At 42.6% G+C, this 23,541-nt stretch overlaps 1 protein-coding gene across 1 annotated transcript in view; it reads left to right on the top strand.

Moving 5' to 3' along the window:
• Window positions 1–351: 351 nt before the first annotated feature.
• phactr3b (phosphatase and actin regulator 3b) overlaps window positions 352–23,541 on the top strand; it is a 40,485-nt gene continuing 17,295 nt past the window's right edge. The window contains exons 1-8 of the mRNA XM_030052644.1: window positions 352–560; window positions 17,186–17,344; window positions 17,570–17,644; window positions 17,797–17,937; window positions 18,882–19,112; window positions 19,223–19,430; window positions 20,176–20,366; window positions 21,085–21,238. Coding sequence (XP_029908504.1) covers window positions 452–560; window positions 17,186–17,344; window positions 17,570–17,644; window positions 17,797–17,937; window positions 18,882–19,112; window positions 19,223–19,430; window positions 20,176–20,366; window positions 21,085–21,238 — 1,268 coding nt within the window. The 5' untranslated portion in view covers window positions 352–451. The remainder of the gene's footprint in view (window positions 561–17,185; window positions 17,345–17,569; window positions 17,645–17,796; window positions 17,938–18,881; window positions 19,113–19,222; window positions 19,431–20,175; window positions 20,367–21,084; window positions 21,239–23,541) is intronic.

Genomic DNA, 23,541 nt, shown 5'->3' on the forward strand with positions numbered 1-23,541 from the left:
ATATAAGTTTAGCCTGTTGATTCAGTAATTGCAATGTAACTCTGTCACCTTAATTCCAGCATATTTCCAATGTGTTTTTCATTTTAGTCTTGGCTTTTTTGTATTAGTCATTTAATTTTGCGCATATGTCTTCTGCCACGATTGTAAACCACTTTGAGCAACCCCCAGTTGTGTTCAAATGTTCTGTATAAATCAAAGTGGCTTGACTTAATTCCAAAATTGACACGATTGTAGTCAGTGTTGCTGGATGTGGGATTTTTACGAGGAGCACTTGAAGGCAGCATAATGCAGCGCGCGTAATGGATTTCCCCAGCGCTGCTCCTTATCGGGATCCAGGAGCTGCAGCAGCAGTCCAGCCACATTAAAATCTGCACCACCACTTGATGCCGCTGACCTTGGCTGACGGTGATACCTCCATACATCCATCCTACATTCTGCTTTTCTATTCACCATGGCTTCATCGGACGGCTTGGACGAGGACTGCGTCTTGCAGCGGGGAAGATCTCAAAGTGACCCGAGCAGCATCACCGAGGTCCGCCTAGGTGAAGCGCACAGAGCAGGTAAGCGGAAAGGGGCCTAAGCGCACGTTGCACATCTCCTGTCATCTCCTGGCATCACGTTTATTATTTTACAATTATGACAGTTTGCCGATGGCAGTCGTGGGGAAGCGGGTCGTCTGCAGCCGGTCACGCCGATCACAGATCTCAATGAATTTGTATGCAACGAACGTAGGTTGTGTTGTAAACGTGCGTCATTTACTAGGCTATCCCGTAGTCACCGCTGTGCAATGGGCCCTATGTGTGAAAATTCCCTGATAATAGTGTCATTCACAGTGACAACCACTGATGCACCTCCAGTGGATGCAGAGTATATGTGTCCCATGTTAAATCATCTATATGGTTCATGTAACCGAGACCTGAAATGTTGTTGTCTGTGGTGCAATACCCATTTCCCGTTATTATCATTTAGATTTCCCCCCCAGCATGCTTCCTGAATTTGTGCTAATTAAATAAAAGATGCCCTGCAGATATATGATGCAAACATCGCTTAGATTTCCAGGCTTTTGCAGACCCACTTCACTGCTGTAATGGCAGGAGTATATTAGCTACCCTCAATTTTCCCAACAATCACTCAATCATTACCAGGGTGTATGAATCATTCCGCTCTTTAGATTGCCAAGCTTTGATAGACAAGCCATAAGGGGAAAGAATGCATTTCAAAGTGCATTAGAGTGGCCAAATTTTGTTTTGGACATAACCTACTTGCAGGCACGATGCCACCAGGGAATTGGAAGAAAAATCCATTTTGTTTGTGCAACCTGTGGTTTAGATGGATGTCATCTAAATACACAGGCACCTTTTATGGTGCAGTTTTATTCTGAAGTGTACGTGAAATGTATTTTTTTGGAGTGCGATCAGTATAGAACTTGCCATCACACATGGATTGGAGCATGCAGAGTTGAGGTTGATGACAGTGCTGGATGTGTATGTGGCTGTTTCCATGGTGACCCAAATGGCAGAAGGCAGCACTTGGCTCTCCTACTGTGTGCCGACATGGTGTTTATCTGTCTGCTTCACTTGCTGGCTGGTTTTCTCGGTACAGCCTGTGATGTACAGCGACCGACCATTCAAACCGAAATGCCACTTAGTCTGGGAATTGTGCTCATCCGCAAGATGTGCTGCGTTGTGTGTAAGCCTAGGTCACATCTCCACTGAGAATCGTTGGGCAGGCCTTCAGCGTTGCTCAATAACTTACTGAGAATGTGCAGTCATAAAAAATACAGTTTGAAAGCTATTGAACACCGGATCAATATGAAAACATAATAAATCAGTCATATTAAAATATAGGCCCTGGAAACTGCTGTGTGCCAGCCAACACAAGCCAGGTATTATGGATTCAGCAGGTTTCACAACAGAAAAAAAAACCCAAGTAGTCAACCAGACACTTTGCACAGCGGCTGCATATGTGCCAATACTGTAGAGCAGCTACATCTGTACAAATAAGGACCTTTTAACACACTCCAGTTATTGATTCACAGTGTGAGGTGTGAGATGTGTAGGCGGCTGGGGGTGGGGGTGGTAGAGTATAATGTACCTACAAGGAAGGTACCTTCATTGGCTTCATATCGAAGCTTGGCCAACGCTGATTGGACTAATTTTCGTTGCTGTGATGTCACGGCCCTTTTGATATGGCCGTCTACAGCGTCAGGCCGTCTGACATGGCCGGCTATCTTTAGATGTGGAGGCACCGGTGATATTGCAGAAAGATCTTAATGTTCTCTTGCCAAGAGGGATATTGTTGTTGTTTTCCTGCCCTCTGTAGTGAATCCAGCGCTTGTCACGTTGTCGTGGTTGTTATGGTTACATAATGGCGTTGGTGTGTCTCATAAAGTCTGAGACAACACTTGCAGGATTGTCCTGTCATATACCATTAATTACCACTTTGCACATTCATCCTTTACGCCGACTTCACCCGGATCCCCTGCAGCGCCAGAGCAGATTCCAACCAAAGCTGTCGTTTCTCATGCAGCGTCAGGCAGACAGGGCTCGGGCAATGCAGCATTGAAAACCCTCCTGCCCTCCCCCATCCCTCCAGCCCCTCCGCTCAGTGCTAACCCTTTCATAGCCCTGGCACCCCTACTGCGGCTTTGATCTTGGCTCCTGAGCAGGCACTTGAGGAACAGAGAGGAGCCATCACTGTTAGAGTAGACAAAAAAGGCCGGGTAACAGATATGTGATCGAGGCATGATGGTGGCACCCGGCCGGGCAATGTCACGGAGAATCAGCTGCACAATAGACCTGTCTTAATATACAAATGACCTCTTATTCCATCACTCTTCTTGGATTACAGCGCAGGAAAGCAGCATTTTCCCTATCAATACCACACCGGTGCATATCTGGTGCAGAAGAAATCCCAGCGTTTTGTAAAGATACTGCTGAGAGGGGAAAAAATTTGATTCTCATGCTGCTTATTTCCATACTAGATGAGGCAAATTTCTTGTACAAATCATATCTGGCAATAAAGAGACTATCTGTTTTGTATTCTGTCTGTACAAGCACAGTGAGCTCTGAGGTCTCAGGTTAAATCAGCATCTGATTTGAGCTGAATATGTTTCCTGGAACGTACAGCAATAACAGTCTCATTGACAGTGCTTTGCTTAACACACAACATTGTACCTTTCTTATTAAATTCCTCAAATGGTTTTATTAGGAGCTGGTGGGTCAGCAGCCACCTTGATAATCATGCACAGGTTACATCACCACCAATATCTTTTGGGGATGATGCAGAATAGTCTACGCAGCCAAAATATTATAGCCCAAAGGAGGGACTCGTGGTGCATTCAAATTGTGGTGGATGCAGTAGCCAGCAAATCGGATGTTTTTAGTGGGAGAATGAAAACTCTCCCGGTGTTGGCGTAAAGTGCCGCCTACTGCACCATCGGATCAAACTTGGCAACAGAAGTTACATTTTCCCAATTTCTGCTGCGGTGGTGAAGACAAACCGGATGCTGTAACATTTTGCAAATAGAGAAAAAGCTTTTGCAAAGTCACTTTCATCTGGATGTCTGGGAGAAAAACATGGGCCACTGAATGTAGGTGTGATCAGACACTTCCTATTTGTTTACAGTGGGATTCATATGTAACACTTTCCAAAGAAAACATGCACTAAGAGACATTTCAAGATGAGATGAAATATTACAAATGAACAGTCACACAACTGCAGAGGCTATTTCTATCCACTATCAAAATCACCTCGGCAACAAGAGTGCCTCTACAGAACAGTCGTGCAGTTTGACCGACATCCCACGATGCCAAAACATTACAGGCTTTTTTTTTTTTAGGCCACGGTGTGAACGCAGCATCACACTGCAGGTGTCTTTGTGCACATCTGGATCTACTTACTCGAATGACAGACGGGCCTTGTCAATCCCTGGTGTTCCCTCCAGCCTGCAGGAGCCTCTTTGCTTACTCCCCCTGTCCCCCACCCCCCCTCTCAATTTGAGCTGGTCCTGTTTTGCTAATCTGACATGTTGCTGTAACATCAAAGGCTCTCTCCCCGGGCTCCTTGGCCCCCCCTTCTCCAACCATTAAACCCCGCCCCCATCCGACCCCCATCAGCGTAAGGCTCAAGCTCGTCTACCCATCCAGTCGGAGGAGCCCCGATGAAGAGATTAGGATCCCTTTTATTTGAATCAACATGGCTCATGTTTTATTAATCAGGACGCCTATACATAGCCAAGTGTATCCTGTTCCATATTCAGAGGCGCATGTCCTAAATCTGCTTCACAGCCACAAGAGAATTTTAACAGCAAAGAATGGGAGCGTATTGAGATGAGATATGTTCATAGATGGTCATACAAAAAGAATGGCTATGCAAATGTGAGGGCAGAAGAGCAGTGCCAGTTCACATGTTCATGATTGTCTCAGCTGAAATGTGGAGGTGTAAAGCATTGGGCAAGGGAGGGTGATATGGACAAAATCAAATATCATGATGTCTTTCACTCAACATATTGATATGCGGTGGCAGTATTGTAGGGGTGGCTATTGGTGCTTTCATAAAATATTTACAGGCAAGTGAATTTTGATAAACAATCATTAGTAATGTGAACATGATGACCAAGCAGGTAGAGGCAAACAATAGAGCAGCTAGTTTGATAAATTGCATCCCTTTACTGTAATGCAGCCTTTAAAACCAGGGAAAAGACAACACCATATAATGATATTGCAATATCCAAAATCCCAGACGATATCTAGTCTCATACCATGATAACAATATAACACTGACATATTGCTGAGCCGTACATTTGGCTATATAGTCATACTCAAGGCATCCATGTTGTTGTTCTGAGCTGCCGTGTTGCCACTGATCTCCATAACAAAGGCTGGGAGCTCACTGAGGATGTAAAATAGTGTCATCTACAGACTCAATTATGTTTGGGACAGTCCCGCTGGTTATCGTTGGACTCAGCACCTTCACAGCATCTGTCAGAGCCCAGACCTGCCTCACTGCATTGGAATGAGGCCGAGGGCGCGGGGAGTTCAACCTGTGACACCACCAAAATACTAAGCAGGCATAGCATTAGAGATTTGATTACAGGTTGCACAAATACACGCACACACACACACACAGCAGGGGAGGCAAATAAGTGCTGCTAAGTGGGGTCAGAAGAGCAGGAGGGCTTGTTTACAGTAGGTGTTACAGCCACAAGAGGGCCCTACTTGACAGATACCAAGGTGTTGCATAAATGCAACTGTGAAAATCAGGTAAGCATGTCTGAGTCACTGTCAGGATGAGGCCAGCGCTGCAGCCACCAGGCTGCTCTCAAAGAATTTGTTCAAGGTCATACTTCACAGACCATGTCGTTGCTGTTGGGTGAAAACCTTGTATGTGCAAAATGTCAACTTTTCAGAAACTAAGAAAAACAGTCTTGTTTTTAGATTGATGACAGTGCATTTTTTATACTCTCCCATGTGTTTTAAAATGATTTTCCCAGCTCAAGAGGTTAGAGAATTTTGTCACCTCATAGAGGACCATGTAATCCCTCAAGTGATGTGAAAACATAAAACCCACCAAAATCAGAGCTGCAGCATGTGCACATGACAGCAGCAGTATGTAAAAAGCCTGATACATATTACATTAAGGTTTTAGCTAGTTAGAGTGAAGTGAGAATATTTCCAGATATATGCACTTTATGCCAGATCAGCTCTCAGGCTATGAGAGAGGGATGAAAACTGAGCAGACAGCGTTAGAATCAGCTTCAAAAGCTTGTGAGGAGTTTAAAACGAAAAACTCCATGTGAAAAAAAAAAAAAAAAATTAAAAAAAATAAAAAGCTGCATAACTTCATTGCCCTTCCGTGGATATTTTTAGTACTGATGCAATTCCTCTGAGTTATTGTGAATCTCGTGTCTATTTCCAAAGCACCATTTGAAAGCAGTAATGAAGGATTTGCATGGACAGCATGGCAATGATTCATGCATTGCAGTAGTACTGTAATCGAGGAGCTGAGATAAAAATGTGACTTTGCTAAATGGTAATACGTTGTTCCGTCAGTGTGTTTCTTTACCCTTGGGTCTTTGGCGCAGCATTGATTTTCTCATCGCTGGCCAAGGCTCAGTGGTACAGGAGCTAATTCCAAAGCAACAGCACCCCTTTTTTTGTGCCTACTCATCTCTCAGGCCATTATGCACTATGCAGAGATGTCCCCGGGTCCCACTGACTTCAGAGCCCTGGACAGCAGCACCACAGGCAGGACAAAACCTGACGTCACCCTCCACCAGTCTAATGAAAGGACACAGACGCCATTATGTACGAGACTCTCGCATATGCCAGCCTGGTTTGAGTGAGAAGGGCAAAGCAGTGGACCATTTCGCAGTGCTGACTGGGACCTTGAAATCTGGGCCCAGTAAGGCTGTCTGATTGCCTCTCTGAATCAGCTTAAAGTGTTAAACCAACTAAAACAGTTTACTGAGTATTTCAGTTAATGAGAAGCTCCCTGTCAAATGCTGGAATTCAAGTAACCAAGAACGTTTGAATGCTTTTTCTCTAAATATTTTTTGGTATTTTGAAAGAAACTAAAGAATGACTTTGTGAGCACCTAAAATGTTTATTTAAGATTTTTTTTATTTAAGCTCTTCTGCCCTCAAAATAAGACTTAGTTCATTGTATTGCTCATAGTTATGAACTTACAGAGCCTGAGAAGTGCAATGAGAATTTGATTTTCCGAGGACTAGACAACGTTTGTGGGAACAAATTAATTATAGTGTGGGAACGAGTTATATCTTGTGGCCATGGATTAGTAAGATGTGGCCTCCAAATATTTATATTTTTTCTTTTAATTGCTCTTCCTGGGGACCTCACAATCTGTCAATAATCCTGAAAAATCACTGCGTAGGGCTGGATAGGCTACTGACAGCTGCTTCATTGGCATCAGCTGGAACATGGCGCTGCTTCCGATTACCAAAACATTTGGTGTCAAAGTTCATCCCGTAACTGAGTAAAATTGATGTCGTTTTTCATCAAATTGCTGCGCCTGTTCCAAAACTAAAAGTTGTAAAAGTGACGCTGATTGACTCACGAGCTTACTCACTAACAAGGTGCCACAGGCAGGAAAAATGGACTAAGCCTTCATCTCTAAGTAATGTTGTAGGACGTTAGCGTAGGACGTAGGACAACAGCGCCCCCTGCAGTATTTTTGATAATGTAACGAAATACTAATTGAAGCCAAAAACCGTATATATGGGTAATTTTATTCTACAGTACCCTGATTTCCTCAAAATAGATCTTCCTCAAATAGCCCAAAATGTGTTATAGTGAGGCTGTCAGATAATTTTCATTTCACACCAGTGATTTTTAAAATTTTAATCATAAAACAGGATTTTGAACAAACATCCTTAGTGTACAGGGGCATGTTTTATTATGTTAAAATGGAGAAAATCAAGAAGAAGAAGAAGAAAAACTTAATGGCAAGAGATTTTGTGATAATCCAAAAAAAAAAAAAAAGACAATTGCTATCTAGACTCTGTTATAAGAATTTATTCAACATAGGTATAAAAAAGGGCTGTTTTAATATTGCTATCAAATTCAAGCTGCTTGTATCAGCTCCAAAAAATTTCCAAATGACCAAATGACCTACTTGATTGATGTTGCTGTGTTCACGAAGGGAATCAATGTCATCTCTTTTGTGTCTCTCTTATTTTGATCTTTATTCCTTTCTTTTTTTTTTTTATCAAAACAGAGTTGTCTAATATCACACAATGCAAGTAACATCAAAGGAGTAATATGCAGTAATGTGCTTATTCTGGTTGAGGGCAGGTTTTCAAATTGACAGAGCAGAGAAAAATGAAAACGCAGATCATTTCAATCTCCATGCACACTGAGTGAATGAGTGGCAGCAAAAATAGATATCGAGAAACTGTTCTTTCCCCCTCCCCCGCTACAGAAACACACATCCACACAAACACACAACACACACACACACACACACACACACACCGCCACCTTCTCCCCTCCCCCATCAACTGAGCAGTGTGGGATCTCGCACGTGTCTCCAGTAGGACTTCAATTTCTTGCTTGTTTTGTTAAAATCCCCCCCGAAACAGGCAAAAGAAAAAAGCGGTGTGGATGGTAGAGCCATTCTCATAGAGATGAATGGACTGTGGCCTGTGTTCACTGGCCTGCATGCTGTCCAAAGCCAAGTAGCTACCTGCCTTCACTCCTTATGGAGCATTGTTTTATGCTCCAGTGTGTTGTCTGTGTGCATGATTTGTACTTGAGCAGCATTGCCTTCATAGCTGTTTACATTTGCACCCCTATGAATTGCCTCTTTTAATATGCTAGACTTGCCGGCGTATCTTTACAATAAGAGTTCATGCTTCTGGGTGGATGCGCACATACCATAAACATGCTTTATTTTGAGACTCCATGTGCTTTAAGACTGATAGCAGAGGCAGCGAATGGGCAGTGGGCTGGACTTGCTCGGGGGAAGCTACTTGACTTAAGCCGTCAGCCATTTACACATAATGTATTTTTTATGAATGTTTCATGTGTTGACCTAATTCCTTTCAGAGCTTGGTAAAAGCAATATGTTGCACACGAGAACACATCAGAGCATGCAGCTGATCCCTTTGACATCCTCATCCGACAACAAGGGAATATGAAGGGCTGGGGAAATGGAAACAGAGCTTTGATATCACTCAGTTACCGTGGGAAGACAAGAACAGAGGCTAAAGACCACCACTCTCCATCGCTGTTATTTTGATGCATTTGTTTTTGCAAAATCTACATTGCACCCCGCAGATGTGGGAAATGGGAAAAGCCTCGCTAAGGCTTTATCACGAAAAAATATATATATTTTCCTCTCTGTAGCTCTGGCAGATGTAATTAAAGCAAAACACTGGAGCCCAGAGTAGGAGGAGTGGGGAGGCTGATCAGACTCACAGACTTGAATCTCTCAGCAGTGTAAAAGGAGGAGGGGGCAGGGGCGCAGCAGCTGCAAAAATCAATCCACAGGAACTGGGTGCTGGATTTAAACACGTGAACCTCCCACTAGAATTAAGTCTTAAAAAGTGAAAATGAAAAGCTATTAATCAGCATGTAACTATGAGGCTGTTCTGATTTGGCTGCGGCACTCCACATGAAATACATCCAACTGAAAATCCACAGAGAGAGAGCACAGCAGCTCACCGCTATTGGAGCAGAATGACTGCTGAGCAGGAGCCCTGCATTTCTACACAAAAAAGACCCCACAGGCATCGGTACACATTTGCTTTAAAACACAGACATGGATCATTTATTTATCTGTTACAACTAAGGACCACAGGCACTATTCCTCAATTCAGTGATGGTTGCACACAGTTTGGAGCATACTGCATCAGGCTTGTTGGTTCCTTTTATTTGGGGCGTAGCTGTGCTTCAGTATCTGCATATTTGTTAGTTAAACCTGATGCTCCTCACTCCGTGCAAATGCAAGCGTTTAATTAGTTTGTCAAATTATTTCAGCCACACGCGTTCACCGGGGTGTCATCCATGTGGACAAGAGTGAGAGAGGTGGTGTGCGTTTTCATTAATTTTCCTTTGGTTTCCTTCCAACCAACCTGTTGTGAGCACATGAGCATCCGCTGGCCCGGCCTGCTCTGTTTTGTTCATAAAAGTACCCGACTGCTGAGCCCAGAGAGAGCCAAGTTTGACCTGAGAAATCTGGCCTCCTCCCAACCTTCAAATATCCCTTTCAGTGGAATCCCAGCGAATGCTCCGTTTGCTCCTCGCAGACTCTCCGCAGTCGTGGCAGTGTCCTCCCTGCTGCTATCTGTCACCATGAGACCGCATTGGCTCATAGGCTGCATCCCAAAAGCTATGGCTCTATCTGATGAATGATTCAGCAGATTTTAAGGGGAAACGGTCCCGGATTTCCGCTGCCGGAAGGTTTTCTGGTGATGCGTATACATTTTCAGACTTAGCGCTGGTAGCAGCACCAATGCAAAGCCTATGTAAGTATTAAATATCAGAAAAAAAATATGTGGAGTAGCTTATATAAGTATGACGTCCTTGTACAGAGCTTTTATGTTAATTTTAATATCAGCAATTATTCATAGGGCTGTGGCTTGGGGCACATAACATATTTAAGTGCACAAAATATCACAGAACTGACTACTTCCCCAAAAAGGCAGCAGCAACAACAACAAATATCTCATGGATTACCAGTTAAATTCTTCAACTGAATGCATGCAGAATGAGATCCTGTGACTGTGCTGTGTGTCATCATATTCAGGTTTTTTACACCACGTTTTATCATGTTGCTCAAGGTTTCAAAATCATTCGATAACTCCCCTATATGTAAACCTAAATAAATATTGGAGAGAGGTTTGTTTCCTTTTTTATGTTTTATTTTCAACGGTCGCAGCGGATATACAGTAGCTGTGTGTTTTCTGTAAATTTGCATGCATTATCCTAAGCCAATATGTGAAACTCTAAAAAGACAACACAATGGATAGCATGTCAACATGGAAATACAAAACTGATGTTGAATACAAGTAAGCAACATGGGAATATTATAGCCAGCGCAAAAGATTGTGCTTTAAATTGGCTCTTGCCGTGTTAATTTTAAGGAGAAACAAGCATTTCTCAGTATTGGCATATGATTAGTAAATATTGGATGAGTAAATGCTGTTATTGTATTAGTTCTAGGTAGGTTTCAACATAATCTGTAAGGACAACTGAAGTCGCAACACCTTTTTTCCCTGTTTATTCTGTTATTTTTAAATGTGACCGCTATTGAACTTAACCTTGGACACTCCCAGTCATTCCTCCAGACATGAAGCACAATGTGTAAACAAATTCAAGAGTTATGGATGGATCATTAATAATTGTTTTAGTCCTCTCTGAACATACTCTAAAACTATCAATAAGTGTTCTCTGATTCAGTTACTTTGCGGCTGAGACGTGCAATCAATTGTAAAGCACTTTGGTGCAAATTGTTCCACAGATGGACACTCCATAGCTGCAGGTTTGAGGCGCGTTAAACTGCTGATGTAGAGTCTCGTTCTCCATTTGCCCTCCACTCCCCTGTGACTGAACACCACTTAAGCACCCTCCAACCCGTCCCCACTCACTCAAACACACACACACACACACACACACACACACACACACACACACAAACATGCACCTGAGGTATCTAAAAGAAAAGTGTAGAGCCAAAAATGCCATTGCATTTTGTAGACTAGAATTCCTGAAGATGGAGCTGCTCTGGAGGCAGAAATAATTTGAGTTAAATGAGTTAAACTTCAACAAGCAGCGCCAAATAATCACTGTTTTCTTGCTTCATAACTCAGGATGCACTGATTATGATTCTGGTGTCAGTGCCAGTGCCAATACAGGGCTAAAATGCAGTATCTGTTTTGAAGATTTTATCTGAAACTAATATCAGGAAGCAGCAGCCCTAAATTACATGTCAGAAATCAAGGCAAACTGCCTTGACTTCATGCATTTTTGGCACACAGAAGCCTGTTTCCCAAGCGGTTCTCAAAAATAAAGATTTTATACCACTTACTCTGTCTAATGACACCAAACCACTGGCCTCCACTTTTCAGTGGGTTAGATCAATACTCAGTGTCAGCTGTTCTTGGTATTAATACTGGTATGTGAAAGTGATAATGGTGCAAGTAACGTTAAAAGTGCACTATGCAAAATCGAGTGTCAATTCAAGTAAGGAACATTTATACTCACCTGTCAGAAAATGTGGAATAAACATGTAATTTAACAGTGAGTCAGGCAGGTAGAATCACCTGTCAGCCTCAGTCTTGTTCCATGCCCTTACTTACATCAGCAATTTTACATAGTACACCCCTAAGATTTACGTTCACTTGCTAATTTTAGGGGTCATAAGGACAGGAATAAATGAAAGAGCAATTTAAATTTTTATTTATTTGTTTTCATAGAGTCCATTTCGTGCCATTTAATTGTGCCAGATTAACTTGTGTGTCGTTCTTTAGCTCCACAAGTTGAAGTTTAACATATGTGCCCCCACAGCAGCCCTGCTTCAGAGAAATACCGGCATAACCGAAACCAAAATCTGCTCAGATTTCATGTTTAGGTCAGTGCGGTGCCTCTGAATCCCTCATCTTAAAGCTTGCAAACCTTAGATCGTGCATCTACTTTTTGTGTGTGAACTGATCACATTTAGTATGCAAAACCTTTTTAATTCTCACATGAATCATTAACATATGAGATCAAAGTAATTGGAGTGAAATGTGATCCTTTATATCATCGATATACTTCACTAAATTACGTCTGACGTAAAACCTTGCATCCCCTGCCATATTTAATGAAGTGTATAAATACTGAATGAGATTCATGTTCACTTAGTGGCACATGCCTTTGTTTTTACACTTTACTTACTGCTTGTCGGTCCCCGGGGAGAAATTCAGCCATTGACTTTTATCAGCTCTGATGTATATCATCTCTTCCTGCTGTTAATGTATTAGTGTTTCCCATAGAAATTGATCTGAAACCACAAAGGTTATGTTTACAAACCAATTGATGCTGTCTGAATAATTAATAACAGGTCTCCTGTGCCTATAAGGAAAGCTTTCAAGTACAAGGCAAAATCAATACAATATACTTATTTCAAAAGATAATTTCCAGTATGGTGTTTTTGCATTATTCACTAGTGAACTCACTTTGTCTTACTTTATGACTTTTTTTTTTTTTTTTTTAATATCAGCATGATAATATTCCTATCTGTTCAAATATTGTATAGGTGGTGGAGTGATCCAGTTGCGCTTTATGGTACTTTAACAAAAAAAAAAAAGAAAGAAAGAAATATATATATATATATATATATATATATATATATATATGTACACACACACACTCACACACACACACACACACACACACACACATGTACTGTATCTTTGATGGCATTCCTATAGTTTTTTGTAGTATCCCTGAATTGAGTTATCATTTTTTTTGCTGTGATATTTGTATAGTTTTTGTTAATTAAAGCACTACTCTAGTTCTCTTGTGAGGGAAGCCTTTTGGAAGAAGAAGGAAAAAAAAATAGCTGTGACTATTCGTACGTGTAAGACATCTTGGCTCCAAAATCCTCAGTGTCCAGTCAGCAGGAGCCAGTCTGCTCTTTGGGAGCTATCATGTGAATATCAAGTGCTTCAACAGGACATAATAGCTGCACATCCCATGATACGTAAGTGTAACAACCTCGTAACATTCACATAAATATTCTTATATTGAGCCAGTCCTTTCATCATCACCAGCTGCTTTTGTACGGGAGGCCTTTGCCTTTGCAATGTGCTTATTTGTGGCAAAAACATCTGGAAGTGAACTTATAATTTGCACTTATTTGCATTTATTATATTCAACCCAAGACATCATCCCATTCTGTAAAAATACATTTTACACAGCCTACAATATACTTCAGTATAGATTTATAAATGTTTCAAAGTAGCTCAGGCTCCAACGTGAAAATCTCCGTTCTCTGCAAAGATATTATCCATTCTCTCCATAAGTTATACATGTAGACTATCTGCAGGTATAGGCTAATCAGCTGTATCTGCTTAAAATATGTGTATAAATGCATTGCAAAACGTAACCATCAGCCAAAAATGTACTTGTACATGAAGATGGCATCATTCAAAATGTATGTTGGACACTGAAACTACATTTCCTCCACATTTTTTGTCCTTTTTTGTCCACAAGTATATTTTTCTGCCAGTCTTTATTGCGAAAATATTCTGAAGCACACAGACCCATACTGTACACAGTTGGCCTAGTTACAGACATACAGTGGGCTATATTGTCAACAGGAAGAAAATTAAACCGACATGCACTGCAAAATACATTAACCTATATTCAGAAGTTGCATTTTTTTGGGGGGGTCCATGCGGTTTATGTCTATTTTGAAACACATCGCCTGCTGAACACATTGTGAAGTGCGGCCCTATGTGAGATGTATTTTTTTTTTTTTTTTTTTTTTTTTGGCAGTATAGGATGTGTGCCAGTGGAGTTGCCTCCCTCCTCCCGGTCAGAGGGGCGGGGTCCACATGGCACATCAACACTACCAGAGATCTGCAGATGCGAGCCGCTCACTCGGACTTTGTTTTCTGCCCACGCCGAGCGCCGTCAAAAACTGTGACACCTCATCCACTTTCGCTTTATTCATAGCGGGTGAACGGGGACACGCTTTATTATTATTATTATTGTTATTATTACCCCCCCCCCCCTCCCCTTATTTATCTTCTGTACATATCGGCTGCGAAATCAGCAAGTCTCCGATCAGCAGAAGCCCAGTCGGATTTTTTTTTTTTTTTTTTTGAACATCGAGAGCTTGAGGAGAACGCGAGAGCTGTATGTCCTGTCATATGTAAGTCTAACAACCATAAAACATGTGTTTAGGTACAATTTTCGTAAACTAGGCCCGTCAGCGAAGCAGTATCTCTTTTATTTACCTTCAGTAGGCCTGTGATATGCCTGAGATATTCCTATAGGGACTTCTGTGTGTCTGTGGCAGTCAGTTATGATTTTAAAGTGACTTTATAGTGCTTAATGGTATTTTTCTTTCTCAGTCACCCGTCGTGTTACTATAATATTTTCATAATAACCACACAGGAACATGTGGTGTGCATGCGGCGCTCGGGAGTTATGTTTATTTATTATTTTATTTTACTTTAATTGTTGTTTTAATATTTTCCTACACAGGGACTACAGATGTAAATTAATTAACTTCTGGCTCAACTACTGTGTTGTGCACAGTCCCTGCCAAATAAATTAATAAATTAAGCTAAACTATACTGACTCTATTACACTTTATGGCATTTTTTTAAAATCATAAATGCCATTGTTGTAATTGTTTTACTGTGATATTTGGAGGCTGCATCATCTTGGTGAATTGTATCATGGCATTAGATCTGTCTCCTAAGGGCGTAATAACACTCAGGAGTTGTAGGCTCCCGAGAACAATTCAGTGCTTGGTAATGTGAGCCATGAGGATGGTGTGATTTTTTTCCCGGAGCTTGGCGTGACATATGTAGCAGGCTCCTTATCTGCTGTAGAGAACCTTTATCTCAGGCTTGTGCACACTAGTAGCTCACTGTGGCATTTGATTTTTCCTTTTGTCCAAAAGAATGATGTCTCAGGTTTTCACGTTTTGCCTCATTGGTTTTGGAAAAGAGTGCCACTGTTTGCCCAAACCTGACGCCGAACCACTTGAATTAATTTTTTAGCATAACTTGCAAATTAAAAATACAGCAACTCCCTTACTTACATTATGCATTATTACATCCTGGGCTGTGATTGGCTGCGCTTCTCTGTATCTCTGTGTGGCAACAGCCTTCCCATCCACCCAGCAACCCCCTATTCCTCATGCTGTGGTGGTTCTCTGCCTCCGAGGGCCTTTTCTGCAGCATCCAGCGTGGTAACCATGGCAACGGCAGCCTGACCCTGGGCGTGCTGCTGCAGTTACTACAGGCTTGACCTGAATTCCCCACCACGTCATAGGCAGGCAGAGTCAGACGTGACTTGGGCAAGTGACCTGCTTCCCATTGGTGGCGGTCAAGTAGAGTGACTCCCGCTGTGCTTGCCTCGGGTGCAACGAAACCCAAGGCGCCAATACGCGGCTTGTTCATGGATCGATAAACTCAGCTGTGTCTGGGCTCTTGTTGTACATGGGGTCCGTGGATGTTTGTAATGTTATCCCATGCGGCGCCGTTCTGCTGCGTTCGCAAATATCACGCAAATGATAGGAAAACATAAGCTTGAAGCCTCTGTGAGCAGTTGAAGCAGCTGCAACCAGCCCTGTGCTTGACAAAGCTCAAGTCAAAGAAGAGCGGCCCAGCAAACACTTAGGCGCTAAGTACGTGCTGATGTGATGGCCTGCACCCTTGCTAAAAGTGCTGGTAAATATAACATTGAAAGTTGAGATGACGCCTTTCATAGCTGCTGCATTGTTTTGTGAAATTAGTGCCACGATATCCTTCTGTTATCAGCTCAAAACCATCTCCAGAGCTGTCTTTATATAAATGTTTACCATGCTGTGGTATCACTTTGTGAAGATTTTGTTCTCGTATGGGTTGAGGTTGAGCTTGGCCGTCTTCTGCACGCTCCTGTCTGTCAAATAGTTTCTGGGATAGGCTCTGCCAGAAATCAAATCCCGCTGCACCTGTGGAGTAGCCCGGCAGAAGTCACTTACACAGTACTCTTGCTTTTGTCTCCTTATTATGTGATCAGGGCTTATTTTGCACTTCATTTCATGAGAGATAAATGAACAGATGTTGTGGATTTAGACGTCGGTGACAGAAAATGAGAGCGTTCATGGAGTGATCCCTGCACAGCCCACGGCTCAGCTGTAAGCTCCCTGAGGTGTCAGCTCGCTGTCGGAGCCAGACTGTGTAGGAGTGCCTATTTCTGTCCTTCCTCCGAGGAACTAAAGCCCTCTCTCTCTGTACAGTATCTACCACCCAGTGCAGCATAACAGAAGTCAGCTCACACTGCACAATCAGCCTCTCTGGCCCCCTGTCTGCTTGGCTATCCATTGTGATCCCTTCTCTGGGCGTTTTCCAGCTTAACACGCAGAGTCAGAGCGCTTCAAGATGTCAGATTACCAGCTAACAGTAATGGCCACTGATTGTCAGTCAGTGTCTGTCAATGGGAGCAAGCCCGGCTAATGCGATCCTGTCATTCAAAGAAACTGGAGTTTTTATCTGCGCTTAACGCAAGCCAATGTGAAAACAATGGAGCTTGCATGCTGTAGATGCCTGTTTTGACCCTAAGAAAAGGCAATTCAGCTGGAGCTGACTTTATTTATTTCCATGTGTCTTTCAAGATGTCTTTTAAGAGCAGTCCATTGTCTCACTGCCTGGGGCCGGGAAGGTCTGGCTGCCCTGTAACCATGTGAGTCAGATGCAAACAATACCATTCTCTGTCTCCTCTGCACCGCTCCCTCTCAGCAATCAGACTGGAATCAATAAGGCATTTACAGTCAGTGACCCACATCTGCTGTTCTCACATGTTAGGGTGTTAGGAGAATTGCATCAACTGTATACATGTGAACTTGTGAAATTCCCTCAGTCTTCAACTACATTGATTGATGTCCACTGATGTCTGCTTGCTTGATGGATGTTGTCTCCATCCTATTTTAAGACAGCTATTTTTTTGTGTTTGTGTTCTAGATGTGATGGACCAGCAGAGAGCGCTGCATTCGGGTTGCCTGGTCTCAGGGGTTCGCACGCCTCCCGTCCGCCGCAACAGCAAGCTGGCCAGCCTGGGACGCATCTTCAAGCCGTGGAAATGGAGGAAAAAGAAAAACGAGAAGCTGAAGCCCTCGGCAAGTGAGTGTGTGAAGCGTAGTGACAAAAGACCGCTTGAGCAAGCTCGTGCTCACATCAGTGGAAGTAAACACAGGATGGTTCACACATGAGTGGTTTGGGAACGCTCAGTGAATAAGAATATGCAGGCTGGATTTGTTAATGGACTCTAGCTGTTTGAATTTGTTTTCATTTACATGCAGTTTTTTTGGACGTGTCTCATAAATGGAGATTGTTTGTGTTGTTTAGTGCTGGAGAAGAAGGCAGCTGTACGGCAGAGCAGAGATGACCTCGTCAGGAGGAACCCCGGGGAGCCGGAGACAGGTGCAAAACGAGAGGGCACGCAAGAGCACACACACACACACACACACATATAACTCCAGGCATATTACAGTTCAGTTGTTCATGTCCCTTTGCCATATGATGCACAATCGCTCCGCTGACCCATGGCTGTTCTCTTTCTACTGTGTATGTAGACTCAGATCTTGCTTGTGGGGGGAACGGCGAAGACCCCGACACCCCGACACACTCTGACGCTGAGGACAGAGATGAGGAGCCCATGGCGCCATTAGCCAACACCTTGGAAGACATGACCAGCGATCTAGATCCGTCAACAGGTAAAACAACACCAGGAAGCTCTACACGGGATAGATTTAGCGTCTTTCAACATGGGGTCCGTGGCCCACTAGTAGTCCTGGAGAGAGCTCCAGAAGTTTCTCAGCAAAATGTGGATTCCCATGACCGTTTTGACTGAATGGCTTCTGAAAAAGTCTCATACTCCCTATTTTTTACCTTAGTATCTACCTACCCCTTTTATTTAAAGATGTAAAGTCATGTTTGTTGTGAGTTAATCATGTCTAACAGCAAAAGTATTCTCAGATGGAGGACCCTTGGGACAAACTCTTACCAAACAAGGGTCCTAGATCTAATTTATTAAGGGTTCCTTGACATAAAAACATTTTGGAAGCCATGGGCGAGACAACACCCAGCATGCAGTAGCATGCAAATCAAAGACACTGTTTTTTTTTTTTTTTTTATTTGAAGACTATTAATTTAAGTTTCCCTTTACTGGGGACGTAGTCACTACTGCACCAGGCAGTTTTCTCCATCTCCAAAAAGTGCAAATAGGTGTCAGGTTGGTTCTTATAAACTCTGTTATCCTCAGAGCTAAAAGTCCTTTTCTTTTTTTCCTGTGGGGTTAGAGATAATGAAGAGCATTTGCTTGTTTTTGTTCAGGTGAACCTGTTCAAATCAACCCTAAACTCTCCATTTGTCAGTTCTTGTGTGTCAAGATGATTTCCACTGTGAACATATAACCTGCCACCAGAATTTATTTCTGCAAAACCAAACAGATCTACAGTAAATAAAGGGGGATGGGATGTTTATCCGTACAGCAGCTGCGCTTCCTAATTTAGATTGATAAGACAGCTGTATTTTACATCAAAATTTTGCCTAGTTGAAGTCTGGAAGTTTCTCTGAGCGTTTCTCTGATTGACCACTAGATGGAGACAGAGACTGTGAAAGCATACAACACTGGTTTACCACAGTTGTCTTGTTTCAGTGCAAGATTTGACGGAGGATTCAAAGACAGGTGGAGATCACAGCCAGAGCGAGGAGGGAGAAGACGACAGCACGTCCCTAACTGACCCCAGCGATGACCAGTCCATGGGGAAAGTGGAGGCTACAGAGGGGCAACAGGAGGTGGTGGTGGCCCAGCCGCAGAGACGAGCCAGCACCCCGCCTCCGCCCAACCTGCCAGTCAAACTGCTCACCAGACTGGGCAGCCTGGAGGGTGAGTCTGCCATGGCAAAGCCGCATAATAATATGTCCCATCCATCGGCCTTTACTTTACAGCAGTACAGGATCTCATGATTAATATCCTACAATTCTTTTCTTTACCAGGCCCTCATCCGGTAGCAGTGAAAAAGTCACCAGCCACCTTGCCCAGGAACTTCACACTTCCCAAAGACCCCCAGGGCTCCCTGCTGCGAGGCAGGATCTCCACCCCGACTGGGTCGCCCCACCTTGGGGCGCTACACCAACAGTTGCCCCCTAGCTGCATCATCGAGGAACTACACCGTGCTCTGGCCACCAAACATAGACAAGACAGGTGAGAAACTAGTATAAAATGGGGTTGATCACCAAGACTTATATTTTAAATGCACTCTTTAAAAAAAAAAAAATGTTATTTGAAGGCATCATCATGTAATTAGGTTCCAAATATAGATTGGTATCCCAAAAATGTAGGAATAGCAAGTTATCCAGGTAACTTTAAGAGGTGTCTCTAAACATCTTCTGAAATTTTGTCTATTATTAGCAGCCCTGATCAGTAATGACAGGATCATTATCCTTAACATTCAACCTTTGTTTTGCAGATTCAAATGATTATCATCAGGATAAACCTTAATCTTTTACACAGTGATCTGGCAAATTATAAATCACTGTTTCAGAGATGTAGCTTCAGTATTTTGAAAGTGCAAAATAGATTTTGGCATCCATTCCTCTCTGCCAGTCATTTGTAGGATGTTTTATACACATGTTGGAGGAGTGTTGTGTTTGGGTTGTGGGTCAGGGTTGTGTTTAAAGAAGTCACCTTCATAAAAAAAAAAGATTGGTGCATTTTAATTCACTGAACACCAGTTTTGATTTGCCTTTAATCTCTTAGGTTGTTGGGTGATGGATTTCTTCTGAAGTCAGAATGCCTTTGCATTTTGCCTTTGTTTGTTTTTTAACATTGTCTCTTGGCAAACTCTTGGCCTGTCGTTTGAGTGTTGTGCTCCTGCTGCTAACTGATGGCCTTCACTGGAGTCGTATGAGATTATTTAAAAGGGTTATCTTGTGCTCTGTGACCCCAGCTTCCAGGCAAAGGAGGTGCGCTCATCTCCAAAGCGCCGTTTAGACGGTCGTCTGTCCCGTACGTCCAGCACGGAAAAAGAACCCGCCGGCGAGTCGGAGAGCAAGAAGGAATCGGATGAGAACAAGGAGAACCGCCGTCTAGACGAATATTACAGTGACCAGGACAGCTGGAATGAGTCGGTCATCTCCGGTACGTCTGACACGTAGTACAATATTTGCTTTACTATCGCTTTACTATCGTCTGCCTCCTAATGTACAAATCCAACAAAATCCGGGCGCCCTGTCAATGGATAATGAAGCAGCATAATCTCTGGTGATATTTGTTTACAGTGTGAGGATGACAGGGAGATTTACAATCATGACGAATAGCAGACTTACTGGTGTTAAGTTTCATCAGCCCGTCAACATCTGCTGTGGTGGCCTAATTCTCGTCCCGTCATTCAGCCAATCGCGTCATAGTATGTGGGTCATAGAGCATACAGCCATCCAAGGTTAACATGTCTGTGGCTCTTAAAAAAAAAAAAAAAAGCTTAGCGCTAGTGGTAGCACTTTACTTTAAGTGCATTTTGGTGCATTACAAGCAGATTATAAAACCATAGATAGCATTTTTAGACAATGTAAACATTACACAGAATTTACTGCCATGCCATTAGCAGTACAGTCAGCCCATGAATTATAAACCCCCCCCAAAAGTTTTGCACAATGTGTGTGATATATGCTCTGATTATAATAAGGCACTGATGTTTTTATTAAATCTTGTGTCTTAGGCCTCCCTTGTGAGACAGCACACAAGCACAGTGTGCAGCGATTAGTGCGAGTTTAGAGGGTTTAGCCGGACAAGTATGTCTGGCAGCACAAAAGTGCTGTGCTGTTTCGTGACCTTAATTTGTGTCCCCTGACAAAAACAGGCACCCTCCCGCGCAGGATGAGGAAGGAGCTACTGGCCGTGAAGCTCCGGAACCGGCCCAGTAAGCAGGAGCTGGAGGACCGCAACATCTTCCCCGTCCGCAGCGACCAGGAGCGCCAGGAGATCCGCCAGCAGATAGAGATGAAGCTGGCCAAGTGAGTCGCTCTGTGTGGACCCGCATCAGCCTGCCATCAGCCCCTTCCCCAGTCAGCACCCCCCCATCCCATCGTCCCAACGTCCTCTGTCCCATGTATGTCTGTTTCATCACTCAGCAACACTGTTTTCTGCACTTTGGCTACTTTTTCATTCCCTTTCCACCAGCTACTAACAGCTGTCCTGTCCTTAAACATCTCACATCTCTGCTCTCGAGGTTCACTGTCAGATTTAGGGTGGATGCAACCGGTGAGACTTGGAATATGTGATGGAGGGTAAACCCACCTAAACTCAGTGCACCCACCTTTTATTTGCAGCATGGTTTAGCAGAAAAGAGACTTACGGTAAATAGCACAAGCAATGAGGGATGTAATAGTAATAGAAGGCCAAACACCAATATCCACTAAATATTCATTTATATTTTTTGAAAAGCAATCTATATCACGACTTTAAAGCAGGATTCATAATGTAAAGAAAGATGTCTAAAGCCTATTCTGATTCAGCAGTAAAACAACAAACACACAATGTAGACAGGACAAAAAAGTCTCAATAACTCACTGAGACACTTGTGCAAAAACTTTGCTAAGGTCAGAGACATTCAATAGCAGCAGGCCTAAGATTAAAAAACAGCAAACATGACATTAAATGCAGCAAACCACTGTTTTTTAACCAGTGTCAGAAAAAAAACCTATTTAAAGCCATTAAAGGTACACAATGCAAAACTGCTGACTGTTCAGACTCGACTTATAAAAAAAAAAAAAAAAAAAAAAAAAACATGGAGTAAACATATTATTTTGAATTTTGCATCTACATGGTTATTATTGTTTGACTGACTCGCTGATAAATTACATGGTTATTCCATGTTTTTTAGTCAGTTGAGTCTAAATGATCCTTGCTTAAATCAACCCTCGGCAATTTTGCGTAGTGCATCTTTAAAGCCAGCAGGTGCCTGTACAGCTGATATTTGCCCAGCTCTCTTTAGGCTTACATAAATACTTATGACGTAAATCCATCATATACATCATAGCGAGTAGTGCTGTAAACTAGACGAGCGTTAGGATTTGTCAGGGCGAAAAAGCATAGCACCTTTTTATTTACCACTGCCACTAGTGAAATATGATTTGAGGTGGTGCAATCCATCCACAACTTTTAAAGAGTGAGTGAAAGTCCTAGTTTATAGTTTGTTTTGGAGCAGCCAAAGCTACTACACTCAGCGGTGACGGCAGCTCTTGTGCTGCACATTCATTCACACAAAAATTTGATCCCTGGTTAAAAATGTTAAAAGCTTAAACCTTAAACCCCCCATCCACGGTTTCTTTCCCTCCCTCTCTCTGTCTCTGTCTCTGTCTCTGGAAACATAATGTTTATATTGTATAAAGCGAAACTGGATGTGTTACTCATGGCCTAAATTTATTCGGTGAGTATGTGTGTGTGTGACTGTGTAGCAGGGCTGCATCACTATCCCTATGAAGACTTGAAAGCTGGAAATAATCTGGCTGCCTGTGGGGGGAACCAGTTTCTCATAAACAACTCTGATGATTCACTGCAGAGCAGGTTGCCATGAATTGTTTTTTTTTTTTTTTTTTTTCCCAAAAGTGATAATACTTATCGTAATATCACATAGTAATTCACTGTCACAAGATTTTTTCTTTTTTTGTTGTTGTTGTTGGTTTGTCATATTTCAACTCCACATCATGGTTAGGCTTTTCTGGGGCAAGTGGTCTGATTTTTGGAGTGTGGAACAGGATTTTCTGAAAGGCAGAGGAGGAATGCAGCAGAGAACATAATCTTATTTGTTGTGTTATGTAAATGGAGTTAGGCTGTTATTATGGTGAATTTAATAGGATTAACAATCACATCAGGTTTCACTGAATAATACAGTGGAGGGTGTATTTGGTAGGCTTATGCAATGCTCAGAGTGGGAGGAGGAAAATTTCAGTCCACTCTGACAGTGCTCCCACAAGTCACCCAGTGTTTTGTATATGACATACAGCAGCCTCATACTGAAGGAAGCTGGTGGCCTTCCACACTTGCACAGAATTCATATTATGTTATTCGAGTTTTCTTGGGGTGTAAATTTAATGTTTGTTTGCATGAACCACTCAAGCACGTTGATTTTGTGGACTCAAAGAATATTTTTTGGGGGGGTGGGGGGTTCAAAACAGATTGAGTTGTGCTTCATTGCACCGCTAAAGGCAGGGTGCATTGAAAATAGTTCAGTTTTAATTTGGGCATCTTTGTGGTCAGGAGGGCTCTTACATTACAAATGTAGTGACTGAGCGTGCTTAATTTTTGCTGCTTTGTG

The sequence above is a fragment of the Myripristis murdjan genome, chromosome 5 (assembly GCF_902150065.1).
Source record: "Myripristis murdjan chromosome 5, fMyrMur1.1, whole genome shotgun sequence".
NCBI classification, from domain to species: domain Eukaryota; kingdom Metazoa; phylum Chordata; class Actinopteri; order Holocentriformes; family Holocentridae; genus Myripristis; species Myripristis murdjan.